Genomic DNA, 20,230 nt, shown 5'->3' with positions numbered 1-20,230 from the left:
TCATTATTAAAATTGGTTCATTTTGATACATAGTTACTCAAGAAAACAAAGTTTATAGAGTACCCACGAAGTTTTTTATTGATGCAGAAAGATATAATGGAAATGAAATGATATTTACCTGTGTTAGTAGATTTTATTATTGTTTTCGGTTTGGCACTTAAAGTAGTATATTATCTATTTGAACTATTTTGGGATTTTTTAAATGTTTGCTTTCATTTTTCTTTTCTTTAAAAGATTTTTTACTTCACTTTTTTATAGGCATTGATGCCAAATGTCTAACCTGCACTATGACAAAAAGAAGACAGGACAGTTGACATGCACACCCTATTGCATGACCTTCAATTTTTGAAGGAAAAACAAAGTATACTCTCTATTCTGTCTCTCTAGCGTGGTGAGGGGAAGCAACCAGGTCCTTCCAAATTGGGAGTTTTGGGAAGTACATTTTAGGGAGAAAGACAGGAAGACAGTGAAATCCTATCGTTGTAACTATAAATGTGATATTATGGATACATCTTGTTTTAGAAATTACAAACTTGAGCAGTGTGTGACATTGCAAAGGCAAGAAATGTCAGCCTAAATGGAGTTACTCTCTCATCATAGCATCAACGAGACCCTCGACTGAATGAAATTTTATTCCCGTTTTACGACACTAAAAGGGCGATGCAGATCATTGAGATGTATGAGCCTGACGAAGACTTGAAGCGAAAAGGTAATAAAAGTAGAAAAAATTCTCTATTACAAGCAATAAGAATATGTGCAACTTTTAAAGTCCTCGGACTTTTATTTAAAAGTATCTTTAAATGCCTTAGAAGTCCCTAGAACCAAGGATTGGTAACTGGCTGATTTTTGTTGGTTTGTTTTTGCTCTTAAGTTGGTATAAATTTTACCTCACATCACAATTTCTCCATGCTGCCTGAAAAGGTTAAAGTACTGTACTATTGTTTCTTTAAGATTTTGTTTATTTATCTTTCGAGGGGAAGGCAAGGAGAGAGGGAGTGAAATATCAATGTATGGTTGACTCTTGTGCATCTCCTGCTGGGAACTGGCCTGCAACCCAGGCATGTGCCCTGACTGGGAATCGAACCGCGATCCTCTGGTTCACAGGCCCGCGCTCAATCCACTGAGCTACACCAGCCAGGGCTAAAGTACTGTACTATTAATCATGTTATAGTGGTTCTCCCCCATGTACTTTCTTATGTTATATAATGCTCATATTGCATAATGCTTCACATGTAAAAATGCCAAATCCAATCTTTGTTTGCAGTCTTTGAAACATATTCCATTTCCTACAAAAATGTATACCTTCTTTTTCTTTCTTTTGTTTTGCCAAGTCTACTACATTTCATTCTTCATTTGATGAGCCTCCTCACCCATCATTTGACCTGTGGTGTGGAAGATAAATGCAACGGACATGAAATTAAATAGTCAGGAATCAATTTAGAAAGTTGGTGGGGTTTTTAAACCTTCTCGACTTCTAATAAAACTTTGAAAGCAATGTGTTTTCCATGCCACCATTCAACAAAGGAAAGGCTTGGAGAGAAAATGTAAGATCCGTCCCTAGCAGTGGAAAACACCTGCCACTGATGGGAAGGATGAGGCTAATGTAACTGGACAGTGAATGCTTTGAGATACCTGAGCGGGTGCCTCTAGCCTTGTCTCTGTGGAAAGAGAATGGAGATCTAGGTTCAAGTTCTGTCTGTTCCACAAGCCCATGAGTATCATAGCTGCAGTTTCCTCCTCTTTAGAATAGAGGTTCTTTTTACTTTGTGTCTCAGTGAATGTGAATGAGAGATTTATACATTCCTGGACCCACATACAACCTGTTTATACACACTCCTGCCTCACAATGACGCATGACCTCATTCCGATATTTTCCTAAATCCAGTAGAGTTTTCCCTTGTTTGTAGTCCTGTATTTACACTCTCTGCTAGGGCCCCAAATACACATCTTCAGCAAGACTGCTTCATTACTTACCTCTCTTATCAATATTCCGAGTATCGTAATTTATGCTACATTGCATGTGATTAAACTGAAAGGGATTGTGGCTCTATAGAAAATTGAGCACTTTGCAGTATTTGATTTCTTGTTGCTATCCCGCCACTGAGTGTCTTTGAGCACGGAACTATATTCCTGGGCCTCAGTTTCCCTGCTTATAAGATGGCGGTTTTCATGCAGTTGTTCAAGTAGTTTTTCTCTCTCTACCTTCCTTTCCTAAAGTTTATAAAGGGTTAGCAGGGGTGTACCAAGCACTGCTGGATGATGGGGATTCAAAACTGAATAAGGCCCTGGCCAGGTACCTCAGTTAGTTAGAGCATCATCCCCCTATGCCGAGGCTGCAGGTTCTATCCGTGGTCAGAGCATATGCAGGAATCAACCAATGAGTGCATCCAGTGGAATAACAAATTGATGTTCCCCTCTCTTTGTCTCTATCTCTCACGTCTACCCCAAATCAATAAATAAAAGTTAAAAAAATACTGAATAAGGCAGTTGTGATGGGTTGAAGAAGAAACACGTAGCAGTTCCTTGGCAGTGTGACAGACGTTACGATAGATACACGTTGTTGGTTATTTCTAAAGTTCTTCCAGAGCCCAAATATCTCTGAGATGATCATTAATACATCTAAAAAGAACAGTTTCACCATTTCACTGATGATGGGTATTTAAAAGTCTGTCATTATCAGGTATGGGTGAGAATGTGGTGCAAAAGGAACTTGATAAATTACTGGGGGAGGCACAAATTGGTACAACCATCTTAATGAGTATTTTAGCAATAATACAGTGGAAAATATACCTGCCCTACAACTCAGTCTTTCTACTCCCACATACAATGTGTACCCAAGAGAATTTCTCTGACATTTCCTGCTCTGTTGTTAGAGTGGCCCAAGTTCAGTCCCCTGGTCTCTGCTCCATTTACACTCCTTAGAAGAGCTCCTTCAGACCAGTGGCTTTAAGTTTCTTCTACACACACATGACTTCCTAACGACACTCTTCACTCTTAACCTCTACAGACATGAGGTTCCCTAGTAGAACCCTCCATCTGAATGCTGAATGGGCACTTCCAGTGTGTACATACATCATGTGTAGGTTCTTCTCACCCACAGACCTGTTCCTTCCCCAGTTTAGAAACCCGTACCAATATTTGCCAGGTCTCCACGTCAGAACTCCTGGAACCCACCTCAACTTCTTTTGCTCTTCCATATCAGCTCTAATTCATCAGCAAAATCTGCAACATATGCACGCAAAATAAATTCCAAATAAATCATTTCTCACCATCTCCACTTTTACTGGATCGGCTAAGCCTACATCATCTCTCCCTGGACAATGCCAGTTGACTTCTAACTAATCTCCTTTCTACTCAAAGGCCCTACAATTTATGCTCCATGCAGTGGCCAGAGCAAACCTTTCAAAACCCAATCTGATCGTGTTATTTCACCCTTCAAAATCCTCCAAAGGCTTTTCCGCACACTTAGAATAAAGTCCAAAGTACTGACAAAAGATGAAAGCCCAAGTGACGTCCCCTTTGGCGGCCTCTGCAGCCTCATTTCCATCCACTTTGCCCTTTGTCACACACTCCTACATCTCTGCACTTGCTAATTTTTCTGCCTGGGATGGGGTTCCCCCAGATGTGTGTGTGGCTTGCTCCCCATGTAGAAATGTGACCTCCTCAAAGCAGGTTTTTTGGGGGAGGGGCACATATCTAACACAGCATCTTGATCATTCTTGATCACTTTCATTGCTTGCTTCCCATTTCCTTCTAGCACTTTCTTGACATATGTAATACTTATATTTATTTGTTAATTTAGTTGTTCTCTTGCCCATACTATGAGTTTCACGAAGGCAGGGCTTGTCTTTTTCTTCTATCCCTGCATCTATCCTAGTTCTTCAAAAAGTACTTGCTCTTAGCATAAATATATGTGCCCAAGAGACAGAGGCACCTGTTTTTATTGCAGTGTTTTAAATTATAATTAGAAATGACCTAAATATTCACCAACAGAAAAATGGACTATAAATTGTCATGTATTTACATATGGATTACTGTATATTCTACTGTACATACTATTTATTATTCAGTGAAAAATAAATGAATAAGAGGTACTTATATTAACTTGATGAGTCCCAAGAAAATATACAGTGAAACTAGCAAGTTGCAAATGCAAAGAGTGGGATTATCTTTTACATAAATTTTTAAATATTTAAAACTACCTAATGTTTGGATTATGCAGTAAAGTCACAAAACCAGTTGGGGAGCATTAGACACAAAAACTCGGGTAGTGCTGGCCCACACTGGAGTGAGAAGATGGGATTGCGTGGAATCGATAGCAGGGCACACAGGGCCCTGCAGAGGCACCCATGGTCATGTGTCAAGCAAGTAAGGTCAAATGTTACGATCTGACAAAGCTGTGGTGTAGGTCCACAGAAACGTATTATGCTATCATTTGTACTTTTCTGTAAGCTTGAAACCAGTTTATAACTTGTGAATGCTGACATAAAAACAAAAAAGCTGAAGCTGTTTGTTTTTATCCATGGCTGATAGGACAGAAGGTGCAGAGACATTGACTGCCCCTCCTGCAGTTACTGTGGGTCCTGTCCCCAAGGCAGAAAGGTGTCACTGAAGGGAACAGTGCTTCCTGGGGCCACGTTTCTGTGACGATTGTAAACTCTTCTCACCAGTCTTATACCCTGCCTTTTAGGTAAAATGGGAAAATTGAATTAATTCCAGAGAGTCTACTAACTGCTTTTCCAATCTGGCGAGAACAATAATGCCTCATAGTTAAATGTATTCCTTTTTTTAAAAGCTGATCTGAGAAAGAGTGAGAGAGAGAGATCAATTTGTTCCATTGATTGGTTCTTTTGTGTGCCCTGTTTGGGGATCGAACCTGCAACCTTGGCATATTGGATGAAGTTCTAACCAAGTGAGCAACCCAGTTCACTTTCCATTTCAATTGTTTAAGAGTGCCTCTTATACATGGGCTCATTAACCATCCCTGACATTCCTGGGGAACCAGTGTTGCCGGTACTCACCCCCTTCCCCCGCCATTTGACAGAAGAGGAAGCTGAGACCCAGGAGCATAAGGAGTGAGTGGCAAAGGCAAGGTCCCCTTGACCCCTCTGGTCACCACAGCTCCTGGTGCTGTGCTTTTGAACTCAGGGAACTGTGTGCTCTGCCATCATGGGTGTGTAAACAGAATGCTACCTCTTTGTCGAATGCATTAGGTTACTTACATTGTGCAACTGTGTTATTTTGTTCAAGTTTTGTATAATGCAAGTTCTTGAGAAAGAGCGTATGATGTTTTTACTCCTCCTGTGTAAGCTGCTTCAGCTTCCACGAATAATACATGAGATGTATATCTAACAAAGCCACGAGTCTGCTAAGATATTCTTCTTTCCCCCTAGGCCTTATATCAAGTGATGGATTTTGCAGATATCTGATGTCAGACGAAAATGCACCTGTCTTCCTAGATCGTTTAGAACTGTACCAAGAAATGGACCACCCTCTGGCTCACTACTTCATCAGTTCTTCCCACAACACCTATCTCATTGGCCGACAGTTTGGCGGGAAATCTTCGGTAGAAATGTACAGACAGGTTCTCCTGGCTGGGTGCAGGTCAGAAACTCAAGACGGCTATTATAGATATGGTGCACTTCTACTTTTCTCTAAAACAACGAAGTAGTGCTCAGAGTGAAGTGAACGTTGGTCTTCCTCTTCAATGGTGGTGCTCATTTAACCTGGAGAAAGGAACGACCATATCTGTTCCTGAAAGGCCCAGAGTCCTCCTGTGGGTCAAAAGATATTTTCTACTGTAAATTTAAAATGTCCTCTAAAAATTACCAAAAAATGCACATTTTAGGAAGTAATGCTGTTCCCTGTTGGTCACACATACTTACAAGTTTATCTTGAATGTTAACCATTTCTAAAATTCTGTGAGAATAAAAGTTATAAAAATTGTTTTTCTTTGACAGAAGTTGGCAAATATTTGAGGCTTAAAATATGACAGAAATGCTAAAAGTGAAAAATAAGAAATGCATTTACATTCTGATTTTTTCTTGGTTATCAGTAACCTATATCTTATTTTCTTAGCCTGCCGTCTTTTTGACTATGGAGATATTTTAAAAGAAATTAACTACATCAGTATTTCTGTCTCTTAATACTTGAATACTAATTGCCGACACAACGAGAATATTTTCTTTTATGGCCAAAGGAACATCAGCCCACCTAATGGCATTTTTAAATTATTTTTTAACATCATCGAAAACATAGTCTATTTTTGAATTTCTCCAATTCCCCCAATTTTCTTTTATAGTAGCTTTGTCACAACTGGAATTTCATCCAGAACCACACTGGCTCTTATATCTCTGAAGTGTCTTTAACCCCCGGCAGTCCCCTTTTGATCATACCAAACTGATAAAGAGAATAATGTGATTTTAACCTGCATATGCTGCGAAATAATGTCATCTAATTCATTCATTTTCTACTTCTATAAGAAAAGTACTTATTTTGGTGTCTTCTTTTAATTTCAACATACACTGTTTTGTCAGAAGGGTCCGATAGTGTGGTTTTGCTCTGTTCCTAGATGTGTGGAACTCGACTGTTGGGATGGGAAAGGCGAAGACCAGGAACCGATAATAACTCACGGGAAAGCGATGTGCACAGATATCCTCTTCAAGGTGAGTTTTAAAGTCACATGGCCATAGCCCCTCCTTTCTCTTATGGAAATAGGTGGCGTGGAGAAAACATACAATTGACTTTCTCAAGCATTTCACCTTCATATTCCTTTCTTCCAGTTTTGAGGAGAAACAAGAATTTTCCTCTACTTAGCGTCTCCTTCGTGCTACTTTCCTGCTTTCAAATGCAGGCACTGCTGTAAAAGGCAGTTTCTCTGGCGGAGTCTTTGTGGCTCCACTTTCTTTAAGTAGTCTTTAATTTCATCTACTCTTTCTTTTTCTTTATTTGCTTACTTATTTTGCATTATTTCTGCAGGACTTCACAGTGGCATAAAAAGATAATACAGAAAATGAAACACAGGGTTGGCGAAAAAGTTCATTTAGTTTTTTTTCCCATAGGATGGCTCTAGTAGTGCTTAGTTGTCTTTAACTTAATTCAAAACAGCTTTGTTAGATTGTATTGTGACAGCTGTCACATCAGTGTGCATTTAAAAAAATCAAAATTGGAGAATTTTTGTGCAGCCACTTTAATATTGAAGATGGAAGAAAATAAACAACATTTTTGACCTATTAGGCTTTATTATTTCAGGAAAGGTAAAAACAGCTGAAATGCAAAAAAAAGATGTGTGCAGTGTATGGAGAAGGTGCTGTCACTAAGTGAACATGTCAGACAGTTGTTTGCAAAGTGTCTTGGTACTGTTGATATTTGGCCAAATGATTCTTTGCTGTGGGCCTGTCTTATGTGTTGAAAGATGTTTAGCAGCACTCCTGACCTCTACCCACCAGAAACCAATAGTAGGGGATCGTTAACACACTCAAAATATCCAAATCCATAAAGGTATTAGTGAAAATGAAATATGTGTGTTTTATTTTAGGCAAAAAACTAAACAGATGTTTTGGCTAACCCAATAGATTACTAATAGTGCCTGTAAGAGTAAGAAAATGAGATCATGAGATCAGTTTATGAATTCTCATCAAGAAATTCCATAAACTGTCAAACGATTCCACCAATTGGGCTCCAAACTTTCTACACTTCAGTGCAAGGACCAAAACATGATGATTCACAGGATTTGTGAAATGCAGACAGAGCAGCTGGTCCAGAGAAGCAAAGTTATTCCTGGGACTGACACCCGAGGGAGGAGTTTTTCCTCGAGGACCCGCACAGAGGGAAACGTACAGTTTGACAAATAGGTGTCTCAGTAATGGCCATTTGGTGATCTCTGTGTGGAGTTTCAAGGTGGGTTTCCTGGGACGTTCCTCACTCCTGTGGTTGCAGTGGCTCCCAATTCTGCTCACAGGTGGCAAATCGCCGGAGGCGATTTATGCCCATAACACTCCGTACACATCCTTTCTCTTAGCCAAGATGTTGGTGCGTTTTGAGCAGCAATGAATTGGCCATTGTGCTCCCTGAGAAGTATCAAGAGCATATCCCGGTGGGAAGCCATGGCTCTGCACAGCCAGGCAAACTGACAGGAAGGCTTGGTGTCCACCTAAAACAAAAGCAAACTAAGAGGACAGCTAGATCGGGAGCGGAACCATAGAAATGGAGATCACATGGAGGGTTAGCAACAGGGGAGTGGGAGGAGGAGAAGGGGGGAGAAGGTACAGAGAATAAGTAGCATAGACGGTAGGTAGAAAATAGACAGGGGGAGAGCAGGAATACTATGGGAAATACAGAATCTAAAGAACTTGTGACACATGGACATGAACAAAAGGGGGGAATGGTGGGAGAGGGGTATGCAGGGTAGAGGGGAATGAAGGGGGGGAATAGAACAACTGCAATGGCATAATCAATCAAATATATTTTTAAAAAAGAATTAACAAGCCCAGTTAGGAGCTTAGCTGAAAAGAAAGCCCTTCCCCCTCAGCTTGGAGGTGAGCAAAAGCGAACCTAGAGATAAAGCCAAGATTTTCCTCAAGGTATAATTCTTTGGTCAGCTCAAGTGGACAGTCAAGGTTGCAGACATTCGCCAGGGAGGAATCTTCAAGGGAAAATAACTAAAGGACCACTTTGGCCATAGATTGCTCAATAAAATACCCAAGATTATTTAACCCAGGGCATTTTCATTTCAAACAGATTTTTCTAGTTAACTCTTATTAAGTATTTTACCAGTTAACTGAAGAATGGGACTGGCCCCGTGGTTAACAAAGTTGGGGATTTTTTAACCAAATACGATCTCTGGTTGTAGAAGCACTGGTTGGTAGCCATGTTTTCTCAAACTAAGCAGAGAGTGGGGCCAGCTCTCTGCCATGAGAGATGGTGGCAGGGACGTGTTCAGCTCATTCAAGGGTCGCTTCCAGTGACCTAGGTCTCAGTTCAGAGAGGGGTCTCCAGAGCACCTCCGTGTTTTACCTCCCATGCTGTTTAACCAGGGAGAGCCTCTTCCCTGCCCCCCACCCCATTTCACCAGGCCAACACAAAACAAGGGATAGTGAAGATGGCACATCAGTTCCCAGGAGTCTTCATCAAGTTAAAGAAGTCTAGCCAAAGACTGATTCCCAGATGCAGAGAAAAGTCAATAAAGGCTTCTGGCAGTGCATGGGCTGTTGCCAACATGTCTCTCCCCAAGGCGGAGGAGCAGAGTAGCTGTGTGTTGTGAAAGCTGCTGTGCCAAGAGCTCCCTGCCTCAGCCAGAAGGTGAACTCTGAATCCTCCATCTAGGCAGATTATTGAGCAAGGAACTAGTCTGACATGTAGGTGAACTGTCTTGTTAGTTAATAATAGCATAATTTTGGAGAAGTAAAGGTAGCTGTGAAAAAAATTATTGACCATTAACTGCACCTGGGTTTATCTGCAGGGCATTCAGCCTGGACAAGGTATCAAGGTAAATGGGTTCTCCAGATCAGAATTGCCAGAATTGACTTTCTGAAAAGCTCAAATTAGTGGTCTCTGATTGGTTTCAAGAGCTGCTTTTTTTTTCTTTTCTCTCTCATTAACACTTTTTTATCTTTAAAGGATGTTATTCAAGCCATCAAGGAAACCGCATTTGTCACATCTGAATACCCTGTAATTCTCTCCTTTGAAAATCACTGCAGGTACAATAATTCCTCCTACTCCAAGTCTCTAAGGGTTATTTCCTAATGCCCATTCTCCACACCTGCTCTGTATCTTTTTAAATAACCAAATAGTGAGTTTGGTCTTATGCAACACATAGTCTTACGAAAAAAAAAAAACACCAATCCACTACTGCTCCCCACCTCAAAAAAAACCCCTAAGTCATCTTTGTGAGTTTTAGAAATGTTTTCTTTAAACAAATGGACAGAGCAGGACACCTTGCCCAAAGTTACATTGCGTTGGAAGACTTGGCAATATATTTGAAATCAGACTGTGAACTTGAAAGGCATTTCTTATTCTGTGTTCCAGCTCTTACAGTGGGGGCGGAATCTACTTTTTAGACACTGGTTAGTTTGTGTTATGTAACAATACAGCTTGTGTTAACATCAAGAGGACAATCATGCATTTTGTAGAATGGGAGTTTTGCGGGGTTTTTTAATCGCCTAGGAATGAGTGTTTCTTCTGACGTGTTTAATGGATGTTCGAATTTACAAATGCCAGTTCTTTCTTTCCAGCAAATATCAACAGTACAAGATGTCCAAATATTGCGAAGATCTATTTGGGGATCTCCTGTTGAAACAAGCACTTGAATCCCATCCAGTACGTATTTTTAGCTAACCACATTGTTCACATGAATGGGTTTGTTCTGGAATTCATTTCTAAGGGGTCAAGTAGCACTGGGGGACTAATGCTAAACATCTTCATATTTATTTAAATTTGTTGGTGCAGAACACTTTCATTGTGCTTGTGTGTAGAGATGGATATAAAATACACGTTTGCTTCAGTGTGGTTCAGAAGATCTTGGGATCTTTCAGTTTCTGATATCTCTGTGCTAAAATTTCATGAAGTGCCCACTGGCCGAGGGTCTAGACCCAGCAGGTATTCTCAGCTCTAGTTACATGTGCCTGCATGGAGCCTGTTGCTACAAGAAGTTCACAAATTGAAGTCATAGGAGCCTGAAGTTCAAGTTCTCGACTCCAGAGTAAACACTTGGGCAATGTTATATGTAAATTTTTTGATTTTCATTTTTTTTGTTAAAGATTTTATTTATTTATCCTTAGAAGGGAAGGAGAGAAGGAGAGAAATATCAATGTATGGTTGTTTCTCGTGAGTTCCCCGCTGGGAACTGGCCTGCAATCCAGGCATGTGCCCCGACTGGGAATCGAACAGTGATCCTCTGGTTCGCAGGCCCGCGCTCAATCCACTGAGCTACACCAGCCAGGGCTGAGTTTCATTTTTTTAACCTACTAATTCCTTCATCAAGCAAAGAATTGTTAACCTGTGGACCATCAATAGGTTTTGTAGGGTTTGTGAGCTCCTTGTAATTGCATGCAATATTTTTTACACATACATTCCAGAGGGTTTGTGATATTTTTACAAAGATCCAAAACCCCAAGTGGTTAAGATCCACTGTCACTGATCTTATGAGTAGCAAGACAGCCAACAGGATTAAGGTATAAAACAATGTGCAGTAATAAAATTTCCCTCACTACTGACAAGCAGGCCCAAACATGGTAGCATGAGGTGGCAGTAGAACATTATGAGGACTGATGGAAAGGAAGGTGCTTCATGTTAACTGTGAACACAGTGAGTGGTTGAACAGTGAGGGAGCTTTTTTCAAAAGTGGTCTATGGGAGCTAAAAACAACAAAACAAGGAGACAAGGATATTTGCATCCCTGGGACCCACTCCCTGAGCCTCCTGTTTACTGAAGCCACAGAGGCAGGCACCCTGTCACATCCACAGATCGCTTGTTTCTCTGTGCGCTGGGCTGACATGCAGCCGACTGCCAGCACCTGCAGCTTTCTCCCCTCTTCCCACCTCTGCCTGCCACGCCCCTCTCCCCCTGCCGCTAGGAAGCCTCTGGTCACTGGAGCCTGCTGTGCCCATGGGCGAAAGACAGGCCAGAAGTGCCAGAGAATTAACACCCCCAGCCCATGTTCCCGCACTCTTCAGGAGGGATAACCCTGAGCACATGTTTCTCACTGTCCCCGAGGTTCCCCAGCACGATCCTTCCACCTTGCCCAGAGTGATAACTTGCCTGATAACATACCCTTCATTGGCTGCCCATCTACTTTTGATCATTTTCTTACTCCTCTTGGAGTTTCCAGGGCGGCTTCCCAAACGAACTGCCTGTGTCTTAATCCTTGTCTCAGACTGATTCAAGGGGAACCCACTAAGAAACATCCCTGATAGTTTATCTCATTTTGTTTCACCTAGGCCCTCTATTTTATTTTATTTTTTCTCTGGGCTAAGGTGCTAGCTTTTGTGGAAAGACCACTGTGTTCTTTGTGAAGTGATATGCACATACACGAAGGGTGTTTTGAGAAGCATAAGTGTTCCCATAAATGGGAACAGGACCTGCTCCCTAAACTGAAGAGCTGTCAATCATGGGATATGGTGGGGGGAGTGGGGGGGGGTGTGGGAGTGGGGACAGGTGAGTACCCAGGACACAAATGTAAAAACGTAACTAAAAAAGAAGGTGGCCTGTACCGTGTTGAGTATTTATCGGAGGTGTCCAGGTTCAAGCGAGATTGCTAGGGAGTAGACCAGTTTACAACAGGCTTCCAAAGGAAACAGAATTTCAGCCAAGAAAACAACATAGACAAAGGAATGCAGAGCGCCTTGCATATAACAAGTAGTATAAAAATTAGTTTTGAAAATAAATGGGTGGGTGGGTTAGAGTGGATGGGTTATGGGTTGGTGGGTGGGTGGATACATAGATGGATGGATGGGGAATGGAAAATGAATGGCCAGATATGTCACAGATCTTTTTGAATTAGAGGTAATGGAGGAAAGGGACACTTCCTTTGCAGACATAAATTTAAGCAAATGAAACCATAGTAGTGGCCAGATTTCAGTAATTAAGACCATTCCTTTCTTGTTTCCTTATTGAACCTACAAAACCACAGTCCCGAGTGTTGAGGTTGGAGCAGACAGGCTTAGTGTGCTGCCCAGCACTTGGTGCGGGTGAGGAGGGGGTCGGGAAACTCTTGTGGTTGGGAAAGCCAGTTCCGACCTGATCTGGCACAGTGATTCTTTGTACCTCACCAGATATTTTAAAGGGGCAAAGCTAGAGGTTGGACAAGCTCCTCCCCCAACACCACCCCAGGTCAGACACAGCTTTACTGGGAAAGGTGGAACAACTCTGCTACCCTAGGGGCTGTGTGGATGTCAAGTGTGCTGCAGTAGTCAAAGGCAAAGTTGGATAGAGTGGGTTTATTCCGGTTGGAGAAGGAAATCATAAAACTGTGCTGACTGCCATCTAGTGGGTGTGGATGGTATTACTCACAAATTCTGGGCTGGGAATGAGAACGGAGAACCACAGCCTGTGGTTAATTCAGCCTTTTCTGTTTTTCTCTAGCTCGAACCAGGCAGGCCGTTGCCATCCCCCAATGACCTCAAAAGAAAAATACTCATCAAAAATAAACGACTGAAACCTGAGGTTGAACAAAGTAAGTCAAATACAAGCATCTGTGATGGAAGCATTATAGACACTGTTTCAACAATTCAGCCATCAGGAATGCGATGTACTTTAATACTACCCATTTGAGGGGGGAGGGGCATAGTGGTGATGTTACGCATGCTTTTCAGAGCGAAGTTGCCACATTCCCTTTTGAGTTTCCTTTCTGCATAAGTTTGTTTCTGTGCTGGGAAAAGTATATTCCTATAACAGAATGGGGGTGGGGGGGCGTCCCAAGGAGAAGTGAGAAGAAAGTGGAAGAGGCACTTTAGAATTCATCAAAATATAAGGAACTAGCAGTTCATCATTCTATGTGCTCTAAACTCCTCTTGAAAAATTTCCCTTGCAGCTTGCTCATGTGACCCGTACTGATCTAGAGATCCTAGGTAAACATGAAAGTGTGTGTGTGCACGTACAGAGATTGGAAGAGAAATTACTGATATTTTATCCAGATTCTTCCCCGTGTTTTCCTCGAACATTTTCTTTCAGCAAATATCTTAGTGCAATAAATTAGTAGCATCAACTATTGTATGACTGCACTGTGGTTTTGCCCGGCTATTCCAAACTGAAAATTTTAATTATATTAACTATAGTTTGCTTTTCTAGTGATGCCATTGGAAAATGAAGACAACAATAAAGTATTAGAAATAAAAAAAAAGCATTAAGGTAGATCACACATAGGTACGTGCACAACAAAACACGTGCATACATGCATGTTTGCACATATTCATACATTTGAACAAAACTAGGACCATAGTAAATATACTAATTTTTAAATTATTTTTAACTCAATCAGTTAAATATATTTACGTTCAGTAGAATATGAATCCATATACTAATTTTAATGTGTGAAATACTGTACAGAATTTCCTGTGGAATGTGGGATAATGAACGGTCCCAAGTTGATTGATTTTCATTCTGTGAAAACATCAATGATAGGAAACCTGTCTAAATGTTCATTTTGTACATTTTTGCAGCCTTGTCTTTGGAATCAATTGGTACAATTAGAGTTGGTAGGTCAAAGCACGTACACATTTATACTGTGAGATATCTTGTTATGCTGTCTATCAGAAAAGTTGTATGAATTTACTCTCTCACCATAACATGTGAGACTGCCTATGTCCCAGCATCCTTACTGCCATTTTTATAGTATGTGTGCCCAATAATACAGGAAAAAGGATACTTCACCTTTTTATTTGTATGTCTTTGATAGCTAGTTTCTTTATCACTATTTATGACTTACCCATTTTCCACTTTGAAAATGATTTGTCTATCTTACTGACTTATAAGGATTTATTATATATTAAGATAATAACCCTGGTTTATAGCAGTTGCAAATACGCTTTTTCCTGAAGTTTTGTCAGTCTTCAGTGAGCATGTTGCTTTTCAGTCACTTCACCTGAATTGTCCTCCAATTATGGGCTTTGGTTATCAAGACTTATAATAGGGGTTTAAGTAACAAGTCACACTAAGACTGGTAGGAGGAGCGGAGATGCCCAGTAGGCTGGTCCCACACCCACGTGTGGCAGATAAAAATCCAGAGGAATATCTCAGCTGTGGAGGTCCTCCCTGTGGAATAAGGGGTCCCAGCCCCACACCAGGCCCCCCAGCCTAGGGTTCCAGTCCTGAGAAGAGAAGTCCTTATAACTCTGGCTGTAAAAACCAGTGGGGATTGAGACTGAGGGAAACAGAGGTCTTCTGGAGTTTCAGGCAATTCCTCTTAAAGGGCCCACACATAGACTTACTCAGACTCACTTCCTCTGAGCTCCAGCACTGGGGCAGCAGCTTCAAAGGCACCAGTGACAAATGGGGGGGAACTATATTATCTGGCATTAGGGCAAGTGCTAGGGAAGGAACAGCTTTCTCCCAGACAGAGTGCTGGCAGAGGCCACTAATCCTTTGATGAGCCCTCCCAGCGCAGAGCCAGCAGGAGGCCGTATTTGAGTCTCTAGCAATCTGCTCACACTATCTGTCCTACCTCGGTGTTCTCTGAGGCCCCCCCACCAAACTGACAGACCCACCCAAGCTGTTCCAGTGGCTTTTCCATGTGAATGGTCTGCCTTAGTTCATGCTTCAGAGCTTCCTAAAATCTCTCAAATAAGCAGCTTCTGGCCTCAGCATGCCCCATACCTCAAACTGGCCCCATGCCTGGCACTAGCAACAGCCAGCTATGGTTCACAGCTTGGCTTTTCCTGGGAACTTCTAAGTCCAATAGCAGCCATCTGCAGATCACTTTGTAAGTCATGCTGGGTGGCCCCAGGCGAACCACAGGTGGCAGCTGACCTTGGCCTATACCTCCCAGGAGGCCACAGAGCCAATGTACTGAATGGACAGCTTCAGACCTATTGAAGCATCACCACCCAATAACCTTTACAAGTGACACACTCAAGGGGTAGACTCAAAGGGCACCAGAACCCTGCTGCAGTAAGTCCTGCTCTATGGGGTACGCCGCTGCACAGCTGACCCTCCCATGGTCAGCGGTCAGTGGTTGGTGGTTGCAGCTGATAGACCTGCGGCATGTCCTTCCCGTTGATATGCCAATAGAGATCAAGGCTCAACTATCGGTCTTTATAGCTGATAGACCTAGGGGTAGGTCCTTCCTATTGATGTGCCAATAGAAATCAAGGCTCAACAACAAAAGGAGGGTGTACACAGCCCACATGGTAGGTGGAGGAGAGTTGCGCCTCAAGTGTTCAGCTTCAGTGATCTTCGAGGCTGTGCCACTGTGCCCAACAGAACACTTACTATGTTAGGTCACACTACCAAGCCTGGAAGACATAGTCACTTTACCTAATACATAAAAACAAAGACAGTGAAGCTGCCAACATGAGGAGACAAAGAAACATGGCCCAGAGACTAATAGAACAATCCAAAGGATCCATAAATTCAGGAGCTAGTTCTTCAAAAAGTTAAATTGACAGGCCATTAACCAGACTCATCAAGAAAAGAAGGGAAAGGACCCAAATAAATAAAATCAGAAACAGAAGAGGAGAAATTACAACCAATATCACAGAAATACAAAGGATTGCAATAAATTACTGCAAATAATTATATGCCAAGAAATTTGACAGCCTAGATGAAATGGACAAATTACTAGAAACATAATCTTCCAAAAACTGGATCAAGAAGAAGCAGAAAGACTGAATAAATCAATAACAACTAGTGAAATTGAAGCAGTAATCAAAAAACTTCTGGCACATGAAAGCCCTGGACGAGATGACTTCACAGATAAAATTTACCGACCATTTAGGGAAGAGCTAACTCTTATCCTTGTCAAACTATTTCAAAAATAATTCAAGAGGCAGGAAGACTACTAAACTGTTTTCATGAGGCCAGTATTATCCTAATTATAAAACCAGGTAAAGTCACAACAAAGAAAGAAAACTACAGGCCAGTATCTCTGATCAACATAGAGGCAAAAATCCTCAACAAAATATTGGCAAACCAGATCCAGCAACACATTAAGAAGATTATACACCACAATCAAGTGGGATTCATCCCAGGGGTGTAAGGATGGTACAATATTTGCAAATCAATAAACATAATACACCATATACACAAAATGAAAGACAAAAATCACATGATCATGTCAGTAGATGCTGAAAATGCATTTAATAAAATCCAGCATCCATTTATGATAAAAACAGTCAGCAAAGTGGCAATAGAGGTATCATACCTCAATATAATAAAGGCCATATACGAGAAACCTATAGCCAACATAACACTCAATGGACAAAAGCTAAAAGCATTCCCCTAAGATCGGGAACAAGAAAAGGGTGTCCACTTTCTACATAGTATTGGAAGTTCTAGCCACAGAGATCAGATAAATAAAATGAATAAAAGGCCTCCAAACTGGAAAGGAGAAAGTAAAACTGTCATCAGTTGCAGATGACATGGTAGTGTACCTAGAAAACCTTATTGGACCTACAAAAAAACTATTCAACTTAATAAGTGAGTTTGGCAAAATAGCAGGATACAAAGTCAATATCCAGAAATCAAAAGCATTTTTGTATGCCAACAACAAAACAGCAGAAGCAGAAATCAAGAAAAAAATCTCATTCGATATATCAAAAAGAGAAATAAAATATCTAGGATTAAACTTAACCAAGGAGGTAGAAAACCTGTACTCAGAAAACTACAAGCACTGAAGAAATAAATTAAGTAAGACAGAAATAAATGGAAGCGTATACCATGTTTATGGATTGGAAGAATTAACATCATCAAAATGTCCATACTACCCAAAGCAATCTCTGGATTCAGTGCAATCCCTATTAAAATACCAATGACATATTTCAGAAATTTAGGGAAAATATTTTAAAAATTTATATGGAACCAAAATGACCCCAAAAAGGATGGGCAATTTTGAGGAAGAACAACAAAGAAAGAGGGATCACAATACCTGATATCAAACTATATTATAAGGCTACTGTATAATCAAAACAGTCTGGTACTGGCCTAAGAACTGACACATAGATCAATGGTACAGAACAGAGAGCCCAGAAATAAACCCTTGTCTCTATGGTCAGTTAGTATTTGATGAAGAGGGCAGCCGCAAAAAATGGAGTAAAAATAGCCGCTTCATCAAATGGTGTTAGGAGAACTACAGTGGTACATGCAAAATAATGAAGCTAGAACACCAGCTTACAACATACACTGGAATAAACTCAAAATGGATAAAAGAGTTAAATATTAGCTGTGACATCATAAAAGTCCTGGAAGGAAACATAGGCAGTGAAATTTCATATATCGCACACAGTGATATTTTTGCTGATAAATCCTCTAGGGCGAGAGAAATAAAGGAAAGATAAACAAATGGGACTACATCAAATTAAAAAGCTTCTGCACAGCTAAAGAAAACATCATCAAAATGAAAAGGGAACCAAATGTATGGGAAAATATATTTGCCGGTGATGCCTTGGATAAGTGTTTGATCTCCAAAATGTATAAAGAACTTATATGACTAAACACCAGGAAGACAAATAATACAATCAAAAAATGTGCAAAGGACCTGAACAGGCACTTCTCCAAGAAGCATATACAGAGGTCCCAAAGCCATATGAAAGGATGCTCAATATCATTAAGCCATCAGATAGATGCAAATTAAAACCACAATAAGGTACCACCTCACATCTATCAGAATGGCCGTCATTAACAAATCAATAAACAAATGCTGGTGAAGTGTGGAGAAAAGGGAACCCTAGTGCACTGTTGGTGGGAATGCAGACTGGTGCAGCTACTGTGGAAAATATATGGAATTTCCTCAAAAAACTAAAAATGGAACTGCCTTTTGATCCAGCAATTTCACTGCTAGTATTATACCCTAAGAATTCTGAAACACCAATTCAAAAGAACCTGTGCACCCCTATGTTTGTAGCAGCATTATTTACAATAGCCAAGTGCTGGAAACAACCTAAATGCCCATCAGTAAATGAGTGGATCAAAAAACTGTGGTATATTTACCCAATGGAATACTACGCAGCAGAAAGAAGGAAGGAATTCCTACTGTTCAGACAGCATGGATGGAACTGGGGAACATTCTGCTAAGTGAAATAAGCCAGGCAGCAAAAGAAATACCATACAATCTCACCTATAAGAGGAACTTAATGAACAAAAACAAACAGGGAGCAAAACAGAACTAGAGGCATGGAAACAAGGAACAGACTGACAGCAACCAGAGGGGAAAGGGGAGGGCTATAAGGGAGGAAACGGGGGAAGGGTCCTGTCAAGGAACAGGTATAAATGACCCATGGACATAGACAACAGGGTGGGGATTAACTGTGGGAGTGGTGGGTGAGTAGGGCAGGAAAGAACATCAGGGGGAAATTGGGGAAACTGTAATACAACAATAAAAAAGAAAAAGAAAGAAACATGGTCCAAATGAAAGAACAGAGCAAAACTCCCGAAAAAGACCTAAATGAAATGGAGATAAGGAACGTATCAGATGCAGAGTTCCAAACACTGGTTATCAGGATGCTCCAGGACTCACTGGGTACTTCAACAGTATAAAAAAGACCCGGGCAGAAATGAAGGCTACATTAATTGAAATGAAGAAAAATCTATAGGGAACCAACAGTGAGTGGGATGAAGCTGAGAATCAAATCAATTTGGAACACAAGGAAGGAAAAAGATTTCAGTCAGAATAGCAAGAAGAAAAAATAATTTAAAAAAATAAGGATAGACTAAGGAGACTCCAGAACATCTCTAAACATACGAACATTCAAATCATAAAGGTGCGAGAAAGAGAAGAGGAAGAGCCAGAAATTGAAAACTTATTTGAAAAAATACTGAAAGGAAACTTCCCTAATATGGTGAAGGGGCTAGACATACAAGTCCAGGAACTGCAGAGATTCCCAAACAAGATGAACCCAAAGAGGCCCACACAAAGACGCATCATAATGAAAATGCCAAAGTTTAAAAACAAAGAGAGAATCTTAAAAACAGCAAGAGAAAAGCAGTTATTCACCTACAAGGGAGCTCCAATAAGACTGTCAGCTGATTTCTCAAAAGAAACTGCAGGCCAGAAGGGATTGACAAGAAATACTCAAAGTGATGAAAAGCAAGGATCTGTGGGGTCAACTTTACCCTCAAGTCCCCCCCCCCATCCACCATGGATGAAAGTAAACACCATCATGACATGATCTGCTTGGGGAGGAGAGTTGGCCAGTTTCTCAGAGGAAAAAGGCCTCGAGCCCTTTCCTCCAGGGGCTTATATTGGGTTGTAATACACAGGAATACAGGGCGGCAAGGATCAAACAGTAGATAACATTTCAAAGAAATCTGAGGGCTTAGTCTGAGTCAGTGTCTGTCAGAAAAGGGGGTTTGCAGAAACTTTGGGAGACGTGCTCATTTCCTGCTTGGACCCTTAACATATGAATGAAAACACTCCTAGCAAAGCAGGTTTCACNCAGTTTCTCAGAGGAAAAAGGCCTCGAGCCCTTTCCTCCAGGGGCTTATATTGGGTTGTAATACACAGGAATACAGGGCGGCAAGGATCAAACAGTAGATAACATTTCAAAGAAATCTGAGGGCTTAGTCTGAGTCAGTGTCTGTC

General features: G+C 41.0%; 1 protein-coding gene across 6 annotated transcripts in view; it reads left to right on the top strand.

Moving 5' to 3' along the window:
• Positions 1-20,230, top strand: part of PLCB4 (phospholipase C beta 4) — a 386,228-nt gene that overhangs the window by 294,026 nt on the left and 71,972 nt on the right. For all 6 annotated transcript variants that reach the window (XM_037051657.1, XM_037051659.1, XM_037051661.1 and 3 more), the window contains 6 exons: positions 601-709; positions 5,394-5,604; positions 6,572-6,665; positions 9,619-9,698; positions 10,233-10,317; positions 13,081-13,171. In XM_037051657.1, coding sequence (XP_036907552.1) covers positions 601-709; positions 5,394-5,604; positions 6,572-6,665; positions 9,619-9,698; positions 10,233-10,317; positions 13,081-13,171 — 670 coding nt within the window. The remainder of the gene's footprint in view (positions 1-600; positions 710-5,393; positions 5,605-6,571; positions 6,666-9,618; positions 9,699-10,232; positions 10,318-13,080; positions 13,172-20,230) is intronic.

The sequence above is a fragment of the Sturnira hondurensis genome, unplaced genomic scaffold, assembly GCF_014824575.4.
Source record: "Sturnira hondurensis isolate 20B ecotype Veracruz unplaced genomic scaffold, ASM1482457v3 Scaffold0007401, whole genome shotgun sequence".
In the NCBI taxonomy this organism is placed as follows: domain Eukaryota; kingdom Metazoa; phylum Chordata; class Mammalia; order Chiroptera; family Phyllostomidae; genus Sturnira; species Sturnira hondurensis.
This window is presented reverse-complemented; position numbering and strand designations above follow the sequence as displayed.